Here is a 19,188-nt window from a genome sequence, read left to right as displayed (position 1 = left end):
CTGCATGAACCGATAGTCTCTAGAGCTGTTCTGTACTGGGGAATCACATAGGCCAACTCCTACAGTGAAAACTTTTTTTTTGCCATTTTACAAGCATTAAACTACGCAAAGGTTTTTGAGCGACAACTGATAACCCATTTAATGTATTTTCTCTTGCCATGTTTGCTCCGCACACAGTACTCTTCAGGTTAATGCCGTGAAAACGGATTGTCTGTAATAATCCCCAAAACGTTTGGCTTCCAGTTCTAATTATATGGAACAATCGTTCAGCTTTTTTCTTGAATACAGAGCGCACACATCTGAAAGTTACATATGCATTTAATAATGGTGACAAGACTTTATAATTTCAGTACAAAAGTGAAAAAACGACCCCTGGAATTACAGGTTCTATGACACCAAAAACCTTTACAATATCTCAGCTGATTCCCCCCCCCCCCCGTACAAACGCTCTCCTGACAGGTCCGTGTGAGAAAAGTTTACATGACATTTACCAGAATGTCTTTAGTAAAGCCTGTTTTGTGTTCTTCAGCCATTTCTCCTGGAAATTAATGAATTGAAGGGATTGTCCACTACAAGCACAACACCTTCTGATTCCACAGGTTTTCCCACATAAAACTACTAAATTGTCTCCCGTACCGACGCTGTTACAGCAGTGTCTGGGCGTGCAGGACCGGGGCTCACTTGGGGTTGTTACGTCACACGAGCCCCGCGTCCAATCCGCACCCGCTTCTGTCTCCCCGCCTTCGGACCAAACGGGTCAATTAACAGGAAGAGAGCGCTGCGTTCACTTCTTGTTGATTGACTTGTTTGGTCTGAAGGCGGTGAGAAGGAAGGTGGCAACAATTGAATACGGGGCTTGAGTGATGTGACAACCCCATGTGAGTCCCGGCACAGCTGGAACAGCACTGGCTCAGTAGGTGAGTAAAGGCTTTAGTATTTTACCTGCGGGAAACGTGGAATCAGAAGGGGTTGTCCTAGATCTGGACAACTCCTTTAAAAACTTACCCTTTCCTTTATAAATACAGCATGTTCCTACACAGTGTGTAGTGACAAGGAGAATAGCAAAACCAAGTTGTAAATTTATATTGATTTCCATTTTATTGGAAATGCAAGTATTTACTAATGACAGACCGATCAGAAGAGCCTTTTATATATTCTCCTGTATGGAGAACAAGGATAAACTTCAGCTTTAAGGCCAGGAGCATCTTCATAGGAAACCCCCATAAATTCTACACAATTGCCTCACCCAGTGACCTCAAAACACAAATGGTATAAATGCCTTTCTGTTAGCGGGGTAAGAATCAAACTTCTGATGATAAAACTCATGGCATAAAATAGCAGCCAACGACTGGTTAAATAAAACAAACAAAACTTGCAGCCACCAAGTCAAATGCGTTAGTCCAAAGAGGAATGCGATAGAAATGTAAATCAACAGTTCGGCAAAATAGTGAGGGCAGGACACGTTCTCAAACCAGTCTCCAGACGGCATCACGTGGTGCAAGGTCACAACCTTACCTGCAACAGAAAAGATCAACATGTGTCAAGGTGCCACGCACTGCCCCGTATAGTGGTTATCCGAGATCAGTAAGAATATGTGCACATTCTATGCATATAAACTGGATTTCAGCAACCACATCTACAAGTATAAGAACTTTAGATTTCATTTAGACCCCCCCCCACCCCCGAACATGGAGTTATCCCAAGGGGGTTCACATTAGGCTGCCCCAAGGCCATCCCCTGCATTCCCCTCCTGTCTAACACCTTAGATGCTGTAGTAACGAGTGACCACAGGATCTAATGGTTTCGAATGCCCTGATCTGAGCTCAGCTCCATACATTACATCAGTATTTGACTTACCAGATTTATCCTTCCGGAGCCCAGCGAGAATCATATGACATCGGTTCTGATGCAAAGATGCCCAAATGTACAGCAGAGCCCCAAAAATGTGGTACCAGCGCAGTTGAAGCAGGAGACCTGGAACAGTGACTGCAAGAGTAGAGTCATTACAGGGGTGTTCAGGTATATTTGTAGAAGTATATTGGAAAGAGTATAACTACAGTGTATGTTATATGCAGCGACTACACGGCCCCCAATATCTGCACACCCTAACCTTACCCTAAAGGCTTATGTGATAACTTATTGCACATTCATGATAGTGCTCGGCTCCAAAAAAAAAAAAAAAAAAAAAAAAAAAAAAAAGAAGAAGAACCAAGTACACGACACAACTGCTGTATGACAGCTGCGCAGGCAAAAACAGCACCCACTTTAGATTCAGATTTTTTTTGGTTTGTTGCTACATACATTTTTGGAATCTTCAGCATTATGAAACAAGTGATGAGCCAAGAGAATGGGAGAGGTTATAGAGGATGACTCCTGTTGTAAGTGGGTTAAATTGCAGAGTTTGTAAAAACAAGCAACAACCGTGCAATTATCTTAATAAAAATCCTCTTTGTTCTGTCATTTACAGCTTGTTCCCCAAGTTACCGGCCACCGCTGCAGTGTTATCAGAGGTGGCTGGCTTGCTAGGCAAGGAGAGGGTGCTGGCAAGTGCAGATTTGAGGCTGTCCAGAGGGCAAGATGCTGCAGAGACAAGGCCACCTCCGCTGAAACATGGGAGAGCACACAGCTTGGATCAGCAATGCGACCATGCCGCTGGTCCGAACTGTGCATCTTCAGGAGCGCCCGCTGGAAGCTGTTACACACGTGAGGTATACTCCTGAGCACTGAAGAGGAGTACAGCCCTTTAATAAAGCACTTAAAACAAATCTAATTAGCAGCAGGGACATGCGATGTTTCTAACGGTGCGTGCCACAATCAGTGTTTTCGCTGCATCCAAAACTCTGCGTTGTACAGTACAAGTACAGTGGATGGGATCTATAGAAATCCCATGCCTACTGTGTGTACTGCCCGCAATGTAGACTGATTTGTGGTGCAGGTTCTTGAGCCGCAGCATGTCAATTTTTTGCTGCAGAGTCGCAAACGTCCTCTGTAGGGACAAAACAAGTGAGAGACCGCAGCACACTGAACCCTGATCGTGGGCACGGGCAGCTGCGGTCTCCTGCAGAGAAGACTTGCAGCCCCGTAGGTCAGCACCCGCCGCATCCAGGACGTGATGGGACCTGATCATGGGCACATACTCTTAGGGGTACTTTGCACGTTGCGACATCGCTACTGTGATATCGTCGGGGTCAAATCGAAAGTGGCGCACATCCGGCGTTGTTAACGACGTCGCAACGTGTAAAGCCTAGATGCGCCGATAAACGATCGCAAAAGCGGCGTAAATCGGTGATCTGTGTAGTATCGGACATTTTCGTAATGTTGCACCAATAGGAGATACGATGTTGTTCCTCGTTCCTGCGGCAGCACACATCGCTGTGTGTGAAGCCACATGACATCTTACCTGCCTCCACCGGCTATGCGGAAGAAAGGAGGTGGGCGGGATGTTTACGTCCCGCTCAGCTCCGCCCCTCCGCTTCTATTGGACGGCTGCCGGGTGACGTCACTGTGATGCCGCACGACATGCCCCCTTAGGAAGGAGGCGAGTTGCCGGCCAGAGCGACGTCGCAGGGCAGGTATGTGCGTCTGAAGCTGCCGTAGCGATAATGTTCGCTACGGTAGCTATCACAAGATATCGCATGTGCGACGGGGGCGGGTACTATCGCGCTCGGCATCGCTAGCATCGGCAAAGTCCCCCTTAGAGTTGGTGCAGATGGCTGGATGCAGTCACAGCTGCGCTTACCGTGATGGCCGCAATTCTGGCTTTACCGTTTACCGCTATGTTCACACATTGCATTTTTTTGTAGGTTTTTTTTTTTTTCATTGGTTTTATGCAAATAAATCTCACGCACACATGCTTGGTTTTTTTCCGACTGAAATGGAAACCTGCTGTGTTTTTGAAAGAAGCAGCATGTCAATTCTTTTAGTGTTCTTGCTGCTTTTTTCACCATTGAAAAGCAAAGAGAAAATGCAGCTTTTTTTTTTTTTTTTTTTTTTTTTTTACACACTTTTTTGGTGAAGGAAATGAGCTTTAACCCCTTCACGACCTTGGACGGATCTATCCGTCCAGGATCGTGTCCCGTTAAGCCCCGCCCCCTGCCGTGGGCAGGCGGCGTGGATCGGCACACATATCAGCTGTTTTCAACAGCTGACATGTGTGCCTGCTAGCCGCGGGTGGAATCGCTTCCACCCGCGGCCATTAACCCCTTAAATCTTGCTGCCAAAGTCTGGCAGCAAGATTTAAATGCGCGCGGCCATGTTTGTTACTTACCGCCGCCCCCACCGGAAGTCACGTGTGTTATCGCGTGACTATCGGTGGTTGCCATCGTAGCACAGGGTCATGTGATGACGCCTGCTGCTATGATGTTTCACTTTCATTTTCCCTCGGCCGAGAGCAGAGGGAAAACCAAAGTGACTGAATCTGCTGATTACAGCTGTATTGCTGTGATCAGCAGATAGCGATCAGCGATCGGATTGCTGATTGCTATAGCCCCCTAGGGGGACTAGTAAAATAAAAAAAAAAAGTAAAAAAAAAGTTTTAAAAAATAAAAAAAAAACAAAAAAACCTAAAAGTTCAAATCACCCCCCTTTCCCCCCATTGAAAATTAAAGGGTTAAAAAATAAATAAATATACACATATTTGGTATCGCCGCGTTCAGAAATGCCCGATCAAAATATAAAATCAATTAATCTGATTGGTAAACGGCCTAGTGGCAAAAAAAATTCCAAACGCCAAAATTGCGTTTTTTGGTCGCCGCAAGTTTTACGCAAAATGCAATAACAGGCGATCAAAACGTAGTATCTGCGCAAAAATGGTACCATTATAAACGTCAGCTCGAGACGCAAAAAATAAGCCATCACTGAGCCTCAGATCACAAAAAATAAGAACGCTACGTGTTTTGGAAAATGGCGCAAAACGTGCGCCACTTTTATTGGACAAACTTGTGAATTTTTTTTAACCCCTTAGATACAAGTAAACCTATACATGTTTGGTGTCTACAAACTCGCACCGACCTGAGGCATCACATAGATACATCAGTTTTACCATATAGTGAACACAGTGAATAAAATATCCCAAAAACTATTGTATGATCACACTTTTTTTGCAGTTTTTCCACACTTGGAATTTTTTTGCTGTTTTCCAGTACAATATATGGTAAAACCTATGGTTTCATTTAAAAGTACAACTCGTCCCGCAAAAAAACAAGCCCTCATATGGCAAGATTGACGGAATAATAAAAAAGGTACGGCTCTCGGAAGAAAAGGAGCAAAAAACAAAAACGCAAAAACGGAAAGTGCCCGGGGGCTGAAGGGGTTAAACATGTCCAGTAGACAAATGACCCCAAACATGCTACAAAATCTGCAGGTTTTTTTTTGTTTTTTTTTTTACTGCCAAGAGAGCAGGATTTGCTGCAGGAAAAAAAAAAAAAAAAAAAACTCTGCAAAAAAAGCAATGCGTTATGTCTTAAACAGCGTGTCCTCTTCATACGAATCATAGATAACAGGGAAGATTTATCAACATATTGTGATAGTTTTCTACACTACAACTGCACTCCCCTTCTCCCCTCACAGCCAGTCCGTCTCCCGGATCTAACTTTCTTATGTCGCCTCTGTTTTTAAGGAAAAATAATTCCTATCCAATATCAAAAATTGACAATATGCTTTTTCACACTCACCCTTCTTGTAATCCAGCTGTGCATGATCGAGGACGGTTATCCCAAGGAGAAGATAGTAGCCAATTCCAAGACAATACTGAGCAAGATGGATGACCCCACCGGAGAAGACGCTCACATAGTGACACTCAAGTAACCGTCTGAGACAGTGTATCCACAGCAGGGACAGCGCCATAAGAGTAGACAGCTCTCCATCTACAATACAGAGAACACGTTGTATGAGGACAGGGTGCGGAAATGAGGACCCCACAGGACAAGGATGAGCCATTGTGCACACGATGCCAAACACAGCCGATAAATGGCTACCAATTATGTGCGAGTATAGGGAACCTGTCAGGACGATTTCACTAATCAAGCCAGTGGTAAGTCCGTACAAGTCGTAGTACACCACAAATGTTTTGCAGTGATTAGAAATACCATCACTCAGAAATCTAAGCCAATAAGGCCTAGGAGGTGAACGTACAACACATTTGCCGTCTTTTTAGCCACACGTCCCTGTCAAACTGGCCTTATAGATTAGAACAGACTGAACTAATTTGTATGGATGATTGACAAGTAATGATGTTACTTTTCCATCCCACCTCCAAGGTAAAAAGATTATACAGATCCAATTTCCAAAATGGTCACCTGCCTTTATTAACCCCTTCAGCCCCAGGGCACTTTCCGTTTTTGCGTTTTTTTGCTCCCCTTCTTCCGAGAGCCGTAACTTTTTTATTTTTCCGTCAATCTTGCCATATGAGGGCTTGTTTTTTGCAGGACAAGTTGTACTTTTAAATGAAACCATAAGTTTTACCATATGGTGTACTGGAAAACAGCAAAAAAATTCCAAATGCGGAAAAATTGCAAAAAAAGTGTGATGGCACAATAGTTTTTGGGATGTTTTATTCACGGTGTTCACTTCATGGTAAAAGTGATGTGTGGGTATGATGCCCGAGGTCGGTGCGAGTTTGTAGACACTAAACATGTATAGGTTTACTTGTATCTAAGAGGTTAAATAAAATTCACAAGTTTGTCCAATAAAAGTGGCGCACGTTTTGCCATTTTCCGAAACATGTAGCGTTCTTATTTTTTGGGATCTATGGCTCAGTGATGGCTTATTTTTTGCGTCTCGAGCTGTCGTTTCTAATGGTACCATTTTTGCGCAGATGCTACATTTTGATCGCCTGTTATTGCATTTTGCAAAAAACGTAATTTTGGCGTTTGGAATTTTTTTGCCACTACGCAGTTTACTAATCAGATTAATTGATTTTATATTTTGATAGATCGGGCATTTCTGAACGCGGCAATACCAAATATGTGTATATTTATTTTTTAACCCTTTAATTTTCAATGGGGGGAAAGGGGGGTGATTTGAACTTAGGTTTTTTTTTTTTTAAAACTTTTTTTTTATTTTACTAGTCCCCCTAGGGGGCTATAGCGATCAGCAATCCGATCGCTATTATCTATCTGCTGATCACAGCTATACAGCTATAAACAGCAGATACAGTCACTTTCTTTTTCCCTCTGCTCTCGGCCGAGGGAAAACGAAAGTGAAACTTCGTAGCTGTAGGCGTCATCACATGACCCTGTGCTACGATGGCAACCACCGATAGTCACGCACGAGACTTCCGGTGGGGGCGGCGGTAAGTAAAAAACATGGCCGCGCGCATTTAGATCTTGCTGCCAGACTTTGGCAGCAAGATTTAAGGGGTTAATGGCCGCGGGTGGAAGCGATTCCACCCGCGGCTAGCAGGCAAACATGTCAGCTGTTGAAAACAGCTGATATGTGTGCCAACCGCCACCGCCTGCCCGCGGCAGGGCTTAACGGGATACGCTCCATGACGGATATATCCGTCCATGGTCGTGAAGGGGTTAATGCCCGTTTCCAGGTGCGCAGTCTTACGATACCCAGGGTACACGAGTTTATGAAAGGAAACATAATGCAGCGCACTCACCAGATACCTTCTGATTGGAGTCCTTGTGGAAAAAGTTAAGTAACAGCTGCATCCATTGTGGTAACTGGACACCTAGCAGCGAGGAGCGCACTAGAAGTCCCAGCAATGCCCCATTCCAGATTACAGACAAAAAATAGAAATGCCAGAACCACCTGTATAAAAGGAAAGAGATAAATAAATGATCATTGCCTCCTAATAAATCAACCAATGAGATGGATATAACAACAGAACCCATGGGGGTTAAGGCCACTTTACGCGCTGCGATATTGGTACCAACCACAGGTTGTGCGACATGGGCAAATCGCTGCCCATGGCGCACAACATCGCCCAGACCCGTCACACTACTTACCTGCCCTGCGATGTCGCTGTGACCGGCGAAACGCCTCCTTTCTAAGGGGGCGGTTTGTTCAGTGTCACAGCTGCGTCACTGAACCACCGCCCAATAGAAGCAGAGGGGCGGAGATGAGCGGGACGTAACATCCCGCCCACCTCCTTCCTTCCGCATTGCGAGCGGGAGGCAGGTAAGGAGAGGTTCCTCGTTCCTGCGGTGTCACACGTACTGATGTGTGCTGCCGCAGGAACGAGGAACAACTTCGTTACTGCTGCAGCAACGATATTAGAGAATGGACCCCCATGTCACCGATGAGTGATTTTGCACGTTTTTGCAATGATGCAAAAATCGCTCATAGGTGTCACACGCAACGACATCGCTAAAGCGACCGGATGTGCGTCACCAAATCCGTGACTCCAACGAGATCGCTTGAGCGATGTCGCAGCATGTAAAGCGGCCTTTAGTCCACAAAAATAAATCTCTATAATGTCCGCATCCTCCTAATGTACAGCACTAATATACATATAACCCTTATATTAGGATGTGGCAAGCAGGGCTGTGGAGTCGGTGTCCATTTTGATGGAGTCAGAGTTGGCATAAAATTGGCCGACTTCTAAAATATATAATACATTGGGTACAGCGGTTCAATGCAGTATGTGAGGAATATTTTTTCATAAGACTTTGGGACAGTTATGAAATGCCCTATAAAGGTCTGTTCTATTCCTGATGAAAGGATCTAGGCTTTTAGTTGAGATGAATCTGTGCTGCACTTTAACTACATGATATAAGTAATTAAGCTCCTCGTCTACATATAAGGATAAAAACAAAGACTGCCTGCAATAATCTCAGAACTGCTGGAGACTCTAGAGTGAACAGGAAAGTAGGAGTAAGGTAAGTATTTCTAAAAGCAAGTCTAAACTTTTAATACACAGCAAAATGATTCTTTAGAATTAGATGATCTTGTTGAAGCCGTCTCACATCTCTCTCTTATTTATCACACGCGCTGTTTTGTGCACACGCTGAAGCCGGCAATAAGAGGTAGTCTGCAAGAGGGACATGCTGGATCTCTGATTGGCAAAATGAGGAAATTGGTTATTGCCGCCAGAACCTCTAAAATCGATTCCATCTTGAAGAGACATGCTGGAAAAGGTGCAATTGTCGATGAGGCCACTCGGTGGGGCAGCACTTATTTAATGACTGAGCGATTGCTTGAGTTGAAACCCTTTCTTGTATACATGGCCAACCCTCCGGTAACATTAAATGAAGGTCAATGGACTCAGGTGGTTGAATTGAAGGAATTACTTAAATCACCCATTTACAGTGACTAAAAAATTACAAGCTGAGGATTTATCTCCTGGCATTTTCATAAATTAGTGGAAGAACTTGCTATTTTGTCTGTCCCAGAGAGGAGCTTTAATCGCAGATGGCATTGCTGCTTCAATGAAACGGAGAGAGACACTGCTATTAGAAAATAAAATTCTTCTGGCAGCTGTGTATGTTGACCCAAGTCATTGTATATTGCGACATGATCAACAGCTTACTAAGAAGCTCTGACTGAGGTAGCAGTTCGGATGAGTGGGCTAAAAGACTGCCAGGCGCAAGAGGACTTGGGTCCTGACAGTGCTACTGCTGCCATATCTTCAGCCTCATCAGATGACAAGTTTAATTTTGAAGAGTATTTGGACGACACGGAACAGCAAAACATTGCCGCATTGAAAAAGATTCCACTGCCATAGCAAACAGATTGAAAAATTTTACTGAAATCTTGTCACTTGCTCTCAAAGTAGAAGAATTCAACCGTTCATCAAAACTGACTGTGCATGAGGCAATTCCTTTATACCCGGAAATTGTTAGAGATGTTGCCCATGTGGTCACCACTTTTCCACCAACCCAAGTTAGTGTAGAGAGGTTGTTCTCCAGCCTTAAATTAATTAGGTCAGATTTGAGGTCATCTATAAAGGAGGATCTGATGGAGGTGATACTATTTCTCAGAACAAATTCATAGACTGCACAAATGTTATTCCGTACATTTTTCTTAAAAAAAATTTCCCCCCACTTACTGCATAGTGTATTGCATATTAACAATTTATTAAAGTTTTTTGTGTTCTAAACTTGTATTCCAATAAATATATTTTATTTTCTATCTAAACATAATAATGATTAAAAGCCTGATGTTACCGTTTTACTACAGTAAATTTATCACAAACATGAGTCATGTATGAGGGAGTCTTGAGTCGGAATCAGGGAAATTGAGGAGTCGGAGGTTTGGCTTACCGACTCGACAGCCCTGGCGGCAAGTAACGGTACAGTAGGAGGGTATGAGACGCCTGATGTGTCCAGTGAAGGATTCGGGTTTAAGGCAAGATAAAAATACACCTTGAATGGTTGTGTGCTGCACACAGGAGCTCAAGAGGTAACTTGTCACTTCTGGTCTCAGATACTGCAAGTATGCCCTAAAAACCTATGGGATCAGCTGAGCCTCCGTGTAGAGGCTAATAACTCTGTACCCCAGAACCTCATTGACCTGAGGGCCGCCCTCTTAGTATGTTCGAATGCCCACAGGGGTGTACTAACATGCTATTCAATGTAACGTACTATTCAATGCAGCGTCACCAGCGGTGAGGCATGTACCTGTGTTCACTGTGACTGCACTTCTGGTCATGCGCAGAGAGGTCTACTGCGTATGACTGGAAGTGCCTGGCATTCAGAAGCACGATCACAGCAAACACAGGTACGCGTCTCACCGCTGGTGATGCTGCATTGAATAGCATGTTAGTACACCCCTGTGGGCGTTCTTACATAGAAAGAGGGCGGCTAGTCGGGGGATACAACGCCCTTGGGATTAGTCCCTGCGCTCATTAGCATAAGATAAAGAGATCTTTAGAAAAGGTATTTCTAAAGATCTCTTTATCTGCGCTAGTGTATATGTAGCACCTAGGATATGGGGTACTTGGATCCGGGCAGTGTCTCTATTGGGAAAGTCACGGTGGTGGCTGTTGCTCGGTTCCGTGCCCTGGACCCTTTTTGTAATGGGGGATATTTACAGGGGATTTGTGAATAAAGTTATTAGTGACGCCACTTGCGGTGTTGCGGCTAAGTGTAGGGAGCCGCCGCTGCAGGTTTTGCTGGGGCTGATGGAATGTGCAGCTCTGATGTCTTGGACCCTCCGCAAGTAGGGTACTACCCCAGCAGGTGTATGGTGCAGTAGACGCCGGAAGGAGGAGTCCAGACAGGTATTCAGTGCAACTGGTTTACTCACTTTGAGTGTTAACTGGTTGCCCAAAGTCGGCTGGTTTCGCCTCCAGGTCCCCTTTGTCCCAGTGCCAGTCTGGTTCTCTGGTACCTTCTTCCCCTGCACCTGTCTCTGGTAAGTAGGTCCCCGTGGTATGGAACACTGGGGGGTCCCCGGTTTGTCCACCTCTGTCCGCCGTACTCCACCGGCAACCAATTCTCCTGGGTACCAGGTCACTGTCAGCCCGAGTCAGGGAGTCACTTCACTTCCACCTTTACACCTCTGCTGTGAACTCTGACTTAGTTCGACTGATTACTGACTGCTCTGTCTCACTGCAGTCTCCCCAGATATTCTCCACAGTCTGCCCCTCCCACCTGGTCAACTAGTGGACTGGAGTGGCTCCACCTCTAGGCGGCCATCCAAGGTCCCACCCTAGCTATCATTGTATTGTTGGAGAAAACTGGGATTACCTGGGTTTTTGGTATTACCGGCACTGGGGTTCTGGGTCCCTAAAGGGGTAGCCTGCATTCTGGCGGGGATGCAGAACCTTGTAGCACCCTAATGGTCTCAGGGGCGCTACATATACAGGGACAGTTACGCAGGGATTAGCAATATGCACCCAGGACTGTTTGTGGTTCTGTGTGCATATTGGACCTGACAGATAACCTTTAAGGGAAAATATCACTAGGATTTTCCCGTATAACCTGCAGCCACCACCATTGTGCCCTTATAAACAGCATTGTAGAATACTGTATATAAGAGAACAGGCCACTCTGTATAATGAAAAAAAAAAACAAAAAAAACCCCACACCTTTGTAATACTCACCTGGGGGCAGTCATTTCCGTCCAGCGCCTCTTCTCTTCGGTCCATCGCGTCCTTGTTTCCTGCTCTGCGTTGATGATGCGTCCTACACATACCTATCATTCACACAGACCAACATTGTGTTCCTGCGCACACGCACTTCTCAACTCCGCTGAGGGCAGAGCAATGTACTGTAATGCGCAGGGGAAAGGTCAAAGACCGCCCGCATATTACAATGCTTTGAAATGCCCTCAGCAGGGAAGAGAAGTTCACGTGTGCAGGAACGCAATAGAGGCCTCCGTGTGGCTGATATAGGACGCGTCATCAACACGGAACAGGAAGAGGAGGCGCTAGACAGAAGAGGAGAAGAGGCGCTGGACAGAAGAGAAGAAGAGGCGCTGGACAGAAGAGAAGAAGAGGCGCTGGACAGAAGAGAAGAAGAGGCGCTGGACAGAAGAGAAGAAGAGGCGCTGGACAGAAGAGAAGAAGAGGCGCTGGACAGAAGAGAAGAAGAGGCGCTGGACAGAAGAGAAGAAGAGGCGCTGGACAGAAGAGAAGAAGAGGCGCTGGACAGAAGAGAAGAAGAGGCGCTGGACAGAAGAGGAGAAGAGGCGCTGGACAGAAGAGAAGAAGAGGCGCTGGACAGAAGAGAAGAAGAGGCGCTGGACAGAAGAGAAGAAGAGGCGCTGGACAGAAGAGAAGAAGAGGCGCTGGACAGAAGAGAAGAAGAGGCGCTGGACAGAAGAGAAGAAGAGGCGCTGGACAGAAGAGAAGAAGAGGCGCTGGACAGAAGAGAAGAAGAGGCGCTGGACAGAAGAGAAGAAGAGGCGCTGGACAGAAGAGAAGAAGAGGCGCTGGACAGAAGAGAGGAGGCGCTGGACAGAAGAGGAGAAGAGGCGCTGGACAGAAGAGGAGAAGAGGCGCTGGACAGAAGAGAAGAAGAGGCGCTGGACAGAAGAGAAGAAGAGGCGCTGGACAGAAGAGAAGAAGAGGCGCTGGACAGAAGAGAAGAAGAGGCGCTGGACAGAAGAGAAGAAGAGGCGCTGGACAGAAGAGAAGAAGAGGCGCTGGACAGAAGAGAAGAAGAGGCGCTGGACAGAAGAGAAGAAGAGGCGCTGGACAGAAGAGAGGAGGCGCTGGACAGAAGAGGAGAAGAGGCGCTGGACAGAAGAGAAGAAGAGGCGCTGGACAGAAGAGAAGAAGAGGCGCTGGACAGAAGAGAAGAAGAGGCGCTGGACAGAAGAGAAGAAGAGGCGCTGGACAGAAGAGAAGAAGAGGCGCTGGACAGAAGAGAAGAAGAGGCGCTGGACAGAAGAGAAGAAGAGGCGCTGAAGAGAAGAAGAGGCGCTGGACAGAAGAGAAGAAGAGGCGCTGGACAGAAGAGAAGAGGCGCTGGACAGAAGAGAAGAGGCGCTGGACAGAAGAGAAGAAGAGGCGCTGGACAGAAGAGAAGAAGAGGCGCTGGACAGAAGAGAAGAAGAGGCGCTGGACAGAAGAGAAGAGGCGCTGGACAGAAGAGAAGAGGCGCTGGACAGAAGAGAAGAGGCGCTGGACAGAAGAGAAGAAGAGGCGCTGGACAGAAGAGAAGAGGCGCTGGACAGAAGAGAAGAGGCGCTGGACAGAAGAGAAGAGGCGCTGGACAGAAGAGAAGAGGCGCTGGACAGAAGAGAAGAAGAGGCGCTGGACAGAAGAGAAGAAGAGGCGCTGGACAGAAGAGAAGAAGAGGCGCTGGACAGAAGAGAAGAAGAGGCGCTGGACAGAAGAGAAGAAGAGGCGCTGGACAGAAGAGAAGAAGAGGCGCTGGACAGAAGAGAGGAGGCGCTGGACAGAAGAGGAGAAGAGGCGCTGGACAGAAGAGAAGAAGAGGCGCTGGACAGAAGAGAAGAAGAGGCGCTGGACAGAAGAGAAGAAGAGGCGCTGGACAGAAGAGAAGAAGAGGCGCTGGACAGAAGAGAAGAAGAGGCGCTGGACAGAAGAGAAGAAGAGGCGCTGGACAGAAGAGAAGAAGAGGCGCTGGACAGAAGAGAAGAGGCGCTGGACAGAAGAGAAGAGGCGCTGGACAGAAGAGAAGAAGAGGCGCTGGACAGAAGAGAAGAAGAGGCGCTGGACAGAAGAGAAGAAGAGGCGCTGGACAGAAGAGAAGAGGCGCTGGACAGAAGAGAAGAGGCGCTGGACAGAAGAGAAGAAGAGGCGCTGGACAGAAGAGAAGAGGCGCTGGACAGAAGAGAAGAGGCGCTGGACAGAAGAGAAGAGGCGCTGGACAGAAGAGAAGAGGCGCTGGACAGAAGAGAAGAGGCGCTGGACCGAGACAACCGTCCCCAGGAGAGTATTACAAAGGTGCTTTTACATTATACAGAGCGGCCTGGGCACTTACATAGTGTTCTACAATGCGGTATATAAGAGCTCACTGGTGGTGGCCGCAGCTCATAAGGGTTAAATGCCCGACTTTTATAATAAAAGATCACTTCAGTGAGAACTTTTTGTTTTCCATAAATTTTACCAGAAAGGCAATTATCCCTGACTTTTTGTGACACACACACACGGCTGTAGGTCGAGTAGAGTCTGAGCACGTGATGTAGACTATAACTACAATTCCCAGCGTGCACTGCTACCATGTGGTAAAGGCGTCCAGAGAGAACGTGGCCGAGGACAGCGACCAATCACAGATGAAAGCCGCAACCTGATTGGTTGCCACGGGCAACACCGACCCTGCACGTGACCGTGGACTTTACCTCTTCGGCAGGTCGAAGTAGCGCAGCCAGGCGGGACGTCCGCGCAGCTTGGTCTTCCCATAGCGGATGAGATCCTGGAAGACGCTGCACAGTCCTGCGCGCCGGCGGCTGCAGTCCCCTATCAGATGTAAGAAGAGCGCTAACAGGAAGACCACGTCCAGGAGCGCCCAGAAGCCGGCCACCAGGCTGAGCCCAGTCCCGGGGAGCAGCAACATGGCCGAATCTGTCATCTGCAGCGCTGCCGGGATTTCAACATTTACGCCTGCGCCCCGCCCCCTCCATCTTTCAATAGCGCAGGATTCTGTGCTGCTGTTGACTGTGCAGAGCTGACACTGGACTACAACTCCCGGCATGCCTTGCCCTTCCCGAGGAGCCTCATAGAGTAATACTATAGTACTTACAGCGGGTGTCCATATCACCCAATCACAGTTCAGTTCAGTTTTTGCATATCGAGTTAATTGAGAGCTGATTGGTTGTCATCTGCAAATGCCAGCGTCCCTCTGTACAATGTGTACACCTATGTGAGGTGAGGGGGCCGCTGGCCTGTACCACCCCGCGAGTTGAGGGGGCCGCTGGCCTGTACCACCCCGCGAGTTGAGGGGGCCGCTGGCCTGTACCACCCCGCGAGTTGAGGGGGCCGCTGGCCTGTACCACCCCGCGAGTTGAGGGGGCCGCTGGCCTGTACCACCCCGCGAGTTGAGGGGGCCGCTGGCCTGTACCACCCCGCGAGTTGAGGGGGCCGCTGGCCTGTACCACCCCGCGAGTTGAGGGGGCCGCTGGCCTGTACCACCCCGCGAGTTGAGGGGGCCGCTGGCCTGTACCACCCCGCGAGTTGAGGGGGCCGCTGGCCTGTACCACCCCGCGAGTTGAGGGGGCCGCTGGCCTGTAGCACCACGTGGGGTAAGGAGACGCTGTCTTGTACCACCACGTGAGTTGAGGGGTCGCTGGCCTGTACCACCCCTCAGTCACTAGACTTTACCACCATGAAAGTTGAGGGGTCGCTGGTCTGTACTACCACGTGAGGTAATCGGTGGCTGGCCTGTTCCACCACGGGAGGTGAGGGGCCGCTGGCTTGTAGCCACGGGAGGTGAGGGGCCGCTGGCTTGTAGCCGCAGGAGGTGAGGGGCCGCTGGCTTGTAGCCGCAGGAGGTGAGGGGCCGCTGGCTTGTAGCCGCGGGAGGTGAGGGGCCGCTGGCTTGTAGCCGCGGGAGGTGAGGGGCCGCTGGCTTGTAGCCGCGGGAGGTGAGGGGCCGCTGGCTTGTAGCCGCGGGAGGTGAGGGGCCGCTGGCTTGTAGCCGCGGGAGGTGAGTATAATTGTGCTTATCCTTGTGGTATTGTGCCCATCCTTGTTCCCTGTAATATTGTGCCCATCCTTGTGATATTGTGCCCAGTAGTATTGTGCTCATAGGTGTGGTATTGCTCCCATCCTTGTGGCCTGTAGTATTGTGCTCATAGGTGTGGTATGGTGCCCATCCTTGTGGTATGGTGCCCAACCTTGTGGTATTGTGCCCAACCTTGTAGTATTGTGCCCATCCTTGTGATATTGTGCCCAGTAGTATTGTGCTCATAGGTGTGGAATTATGCCCATCCTTGTTCCCTGTAGTATTGTGCTCATATTTGTATTGTGCCCAGTAGTATTGTGCTCATCCTTGTGCCCTCTAGTATTGTGCTCATCCTTTTAGTATTGTGCCCATTTTTGTGATATTGTGACCAGTAGTATTGTGCTTATCTTTGTGGTATTGTGCCCAGTAGTACTGTGCTCATCCTTGTTCCCTGCAGTATTGTGCCCTTTTTTAATTAATTACGCAAAAAAAAAAGAAATCTCCACCTTTTCTCCGTTCCCTCTTTTTAGGCTTCGTGCCCACGATCCGTGTTCACAGCAGTTTGGATGCGATGTACAGTACAAGCAGAGTGGATGGGATTTCTAGAAATCCCATGCCCACTGTGCGTGTGCGGCTCGTGGCGAAAACTGACCTGCGGTGCGACATTCAGAGGCTGCAGCATGTCAATTCTTTGCTGCGGAGTTGCAAGCATCCTCCCTACGGAGAACACAGCGAGGAGGAGACCGCAGCACTCCAAACCCTGATGGAGGAGACTTGCAGCCCCGCAGGTCAGGACCTGCCGCGTCCAGGATGCAGCGGGTCCTGATTGTGGGCACATACCTTACCTGCTGGTTGCGGTCAGTGACGATCGCGGCTCCATGCCGGGGTCGGTGCCGGCATGGCTTTACTACAGTTGAATCATTAGCGGTGACGCGCAGAGGAGCTGTCTGTGCTGTACCAAGGGCTGTAGCCGACCAATCGGATTGAAGGAGGTGACGTCATACAGCGAAGTCACCTCCTTGCATCTGATTGGCCAGTGCGAATCCTTGGTACAGCACAGACAGCTCCTCTGCACGTCACTGCTAATGATTCAACTGTAATACAGCCATGCCAGCTCAGACCCTCGGCATAGAGCTGCGATTGTCACGTGGTCTGCGGGTCATAGCAAGTAGCCTCAGGGGCCGCCTGTGGCCCACGGGCTGCGTGTTTGAGACCTCTGCTTTATACTGTATTCTATACCTTTCATATGGCTTTTTTCCTATTGACTCTATTTCATCTACTCTCAATTAGACAGCAAGAATACAAAATCAGTGCATTGGGAACTTGGTCCACCGGTTGTATTTTAATAGTTCAACTTAGTGCTGGTTTTCTCACATTATTCTTTTTAAGTAATACCCAACAAAAGTGACATTTTTATAATACTGCTATATAATGTGGAAGAAGGGTAACTTTTTTCTGCACACCTAGACAATAGCATATGCATCTTATAAATCCCTCCACTGTTTCAGGACCCCTGCTGTTATGCAGAATGTAAATCTTTCCTACGTGCGTATTCCCTAAGGGTATGTTCACACAAAGTGTTCCTAGTATATTTTGACGCGGATGTGCTTCATAATCCACATTAAAAATCACTTCAGATATTCTAAAAACTCTACCTAATGGGAAATTCATATTATTCTTCATACATTGAGTTTTTTTCCATCAAGGTTTGGAAAACTTTGCTGAGGAAACTAAAGAAGGGAGTTATCACATCTTTGATGCAGATTCCTTGTACAATCTGCTCCAAACTTAACCTCAAAACAACAAATTAAAAAAACAAGAATCGTGTCACAAAAACATGTCAAATCTGACAACCTCTTAAAAAAACATACATGGATTACTTATGTAAATTTCTCTTGAAAAACGCATTCTCCTCAAAAAAAACTGTGGGAACATACCAGTACTTGGACTAATAATATCTAATTTCCACTTTGCTGGGGGAGGGAGGGGAAACGATCAGGAATGTATAGTCTTTTACTTGAGCTTACAAGCAAGGATGTAGTTTACAATGACAGGGATCCTGTGACTAAATGCAGGTCATTGTGATATTGGTAGATTGACGCTTATCAATCACTACGCCTATACAGGACAAGAAGAAGGTGTCTATTGTAACCACTGAACATTCATGCAGATCTGATCAACAAACAGATCTCTGACAGATTTCTGACTAATCTTTCCTCCTACAATAGTTGATGGAAGGCTACGTGGAATCCGAGCTGATTCTCACCATGTTTCCCTGTATTCCATGGTTTCTTTCCATTGCTTGATTTTCATTCCTGTGTCATTCTTGATGTCCAGCCAGGGGGCCTTTGGTCTTCCTGTTTCCTCTTACGGTACTACTGACCATTCCAAGTATTATATCTTTTTCTGATGAATTTGGCCTCATCATATGTTCAAAATAAGTCATTTTCTATCTGGTCATCTTGCCTTTCAAGGACAACTCTGGGTTTATATGATCAAGAACATCTTTGTTGTACATGGGATTCTCCAATACTACAGTACTCATTTTTCTTATCTCTGCTTTGGGGAGTATCTACCTCTCACAGCTATATGTCTCAATCAGAAACATAATTGGAGTGATCAGTCTTGATCTAATAGTGATTGAGAAGTCAATGCGCTTTTACATTTAGCCCATGCTCACCATGGCTACATGCCCTACTGCTAATCTCTACTATTGAACCACACCTGTGATCAATGAGGGATTTAGGGAAAACAAAGCTGATGACCACTTCTATTTCTTAATTGTTGATATTTATGTAGACGTCCTCATTGGTGGTAGTCATGCTCTCGATCTTTTTCATGTTCTCACTTTCTTCTTTCAACTTCAGGATTCACTTCTTCAGCTCCTTCTCATTATTTGCTAACAGGGTTGTATCATCTGCATATACCAGATTGCTGATGTTACTTTCACCTATTTTTACCCCAACATTCAAATCATGTAAATCCATCTTCCTCATGATTACGTCTGTAGGGATTGAAAAGAAAAGATCTTCTGGTTCTCCCTTGTCTTTTCTATGGCATTTAGAAGTTTGTCTGTCAAGTATATTGTCCATGAGCTTCTGGATGATCTTTTTAAGCACTATGGTGACGTATGTGATCAGGTCAATTTTTCTACAATTGACAGTCC

General features: G+C 47.1%; 1 protein-coding gene across 2 annotated transcripts; it reads right to left on the bottom strand.

Moving 5' to 3' along the window:
- Positions 1-300: 300 nt before the first annotated feature.
- Positions 301-15,158, bottom strand: SRD5A3 (steroid 5 alpha-reductase 3). Of its 2 annotated transcripts, XM_075334232.1 has the most exons (5): positions 14,701-15,156; positions 7,604-7,755; positions 5,673-5,864; positions 1,858-1,986; positions 301-1,515 (listed from the first exon to the last, which is right to left on the bottom strand). In XM_075334232.1, the coding sequence occupies exons 1-5, from the start codon at positions 15,051-15,053 to the stop codon at positions 1,256-1,258; spliced, it is 1,086 nt and encodes a 361-aa protein (XP_075190347.1). In that variant the 5' UTR covers positions 15,054-15,156; the 3' UTR covers positions 301-1,255. The 2 variants fall into 2 exon arrangements, with proteins under 2 accessions (XP_075190347.1, XP_075190353.1); XM_075334238.1 differs by lacking the exon at positions 5,673-5,864 and having other exon boundaries at positions 14,701-15,158.
- Positions 15,159-19,188: the final 4,030 nt, after the last annotated feature.

The sequence above is a fragment of the Anomaloglossus baeobatrachus genome, chromosome 1 (genome assembly GCF_048569485.1).
Source record: "Anomaloglossus baeobatrachus isolate aAnoBae1 chromosome 1, aAnoBae1.hap1, whole genome shotgun sequence".
NCBI classification, from domain to species: domain Eukaryota; kingdom Metazoa; phylum Chordata; class Amphibia; order Anura; family Aromobatidae; genus Anomaloglossus; species Anomaloglossus baeobatrachus.
Note: the sequence above shows the minus strand (reverse complement) of the source record. Positions and strands in the feature narration are given on the sequence as shown.

What these genes read in the sequence shown, in the direction of transcription:
- SRD5A3 (XM_075334232.1), bottom strand. Translation starts at nt 15,053, where the DNA reads ATGCCGGGAGTTGTAGTCCAGTGTCAGCTCTGCACAGTCAACAGCAGC. An exon ending in TACTTCGACCTGCCGAAGAG is followed by an intron (nt 7,756 to 14,700) that starts GTAAAGTCCACG and finishes CCTTTTATACAG; the next exon opens with GTGGTTCTGGCATTTCTATT. An exon ending in CTCCAATCAGAAGGTATCTG is followed by an intron (nt 5,865 to 7,603) that starts GTGAGTGCGCTG and finishes TCTGTATTGTAG; the next exon opens with ATGGAGAGCTGTCTACTCTT.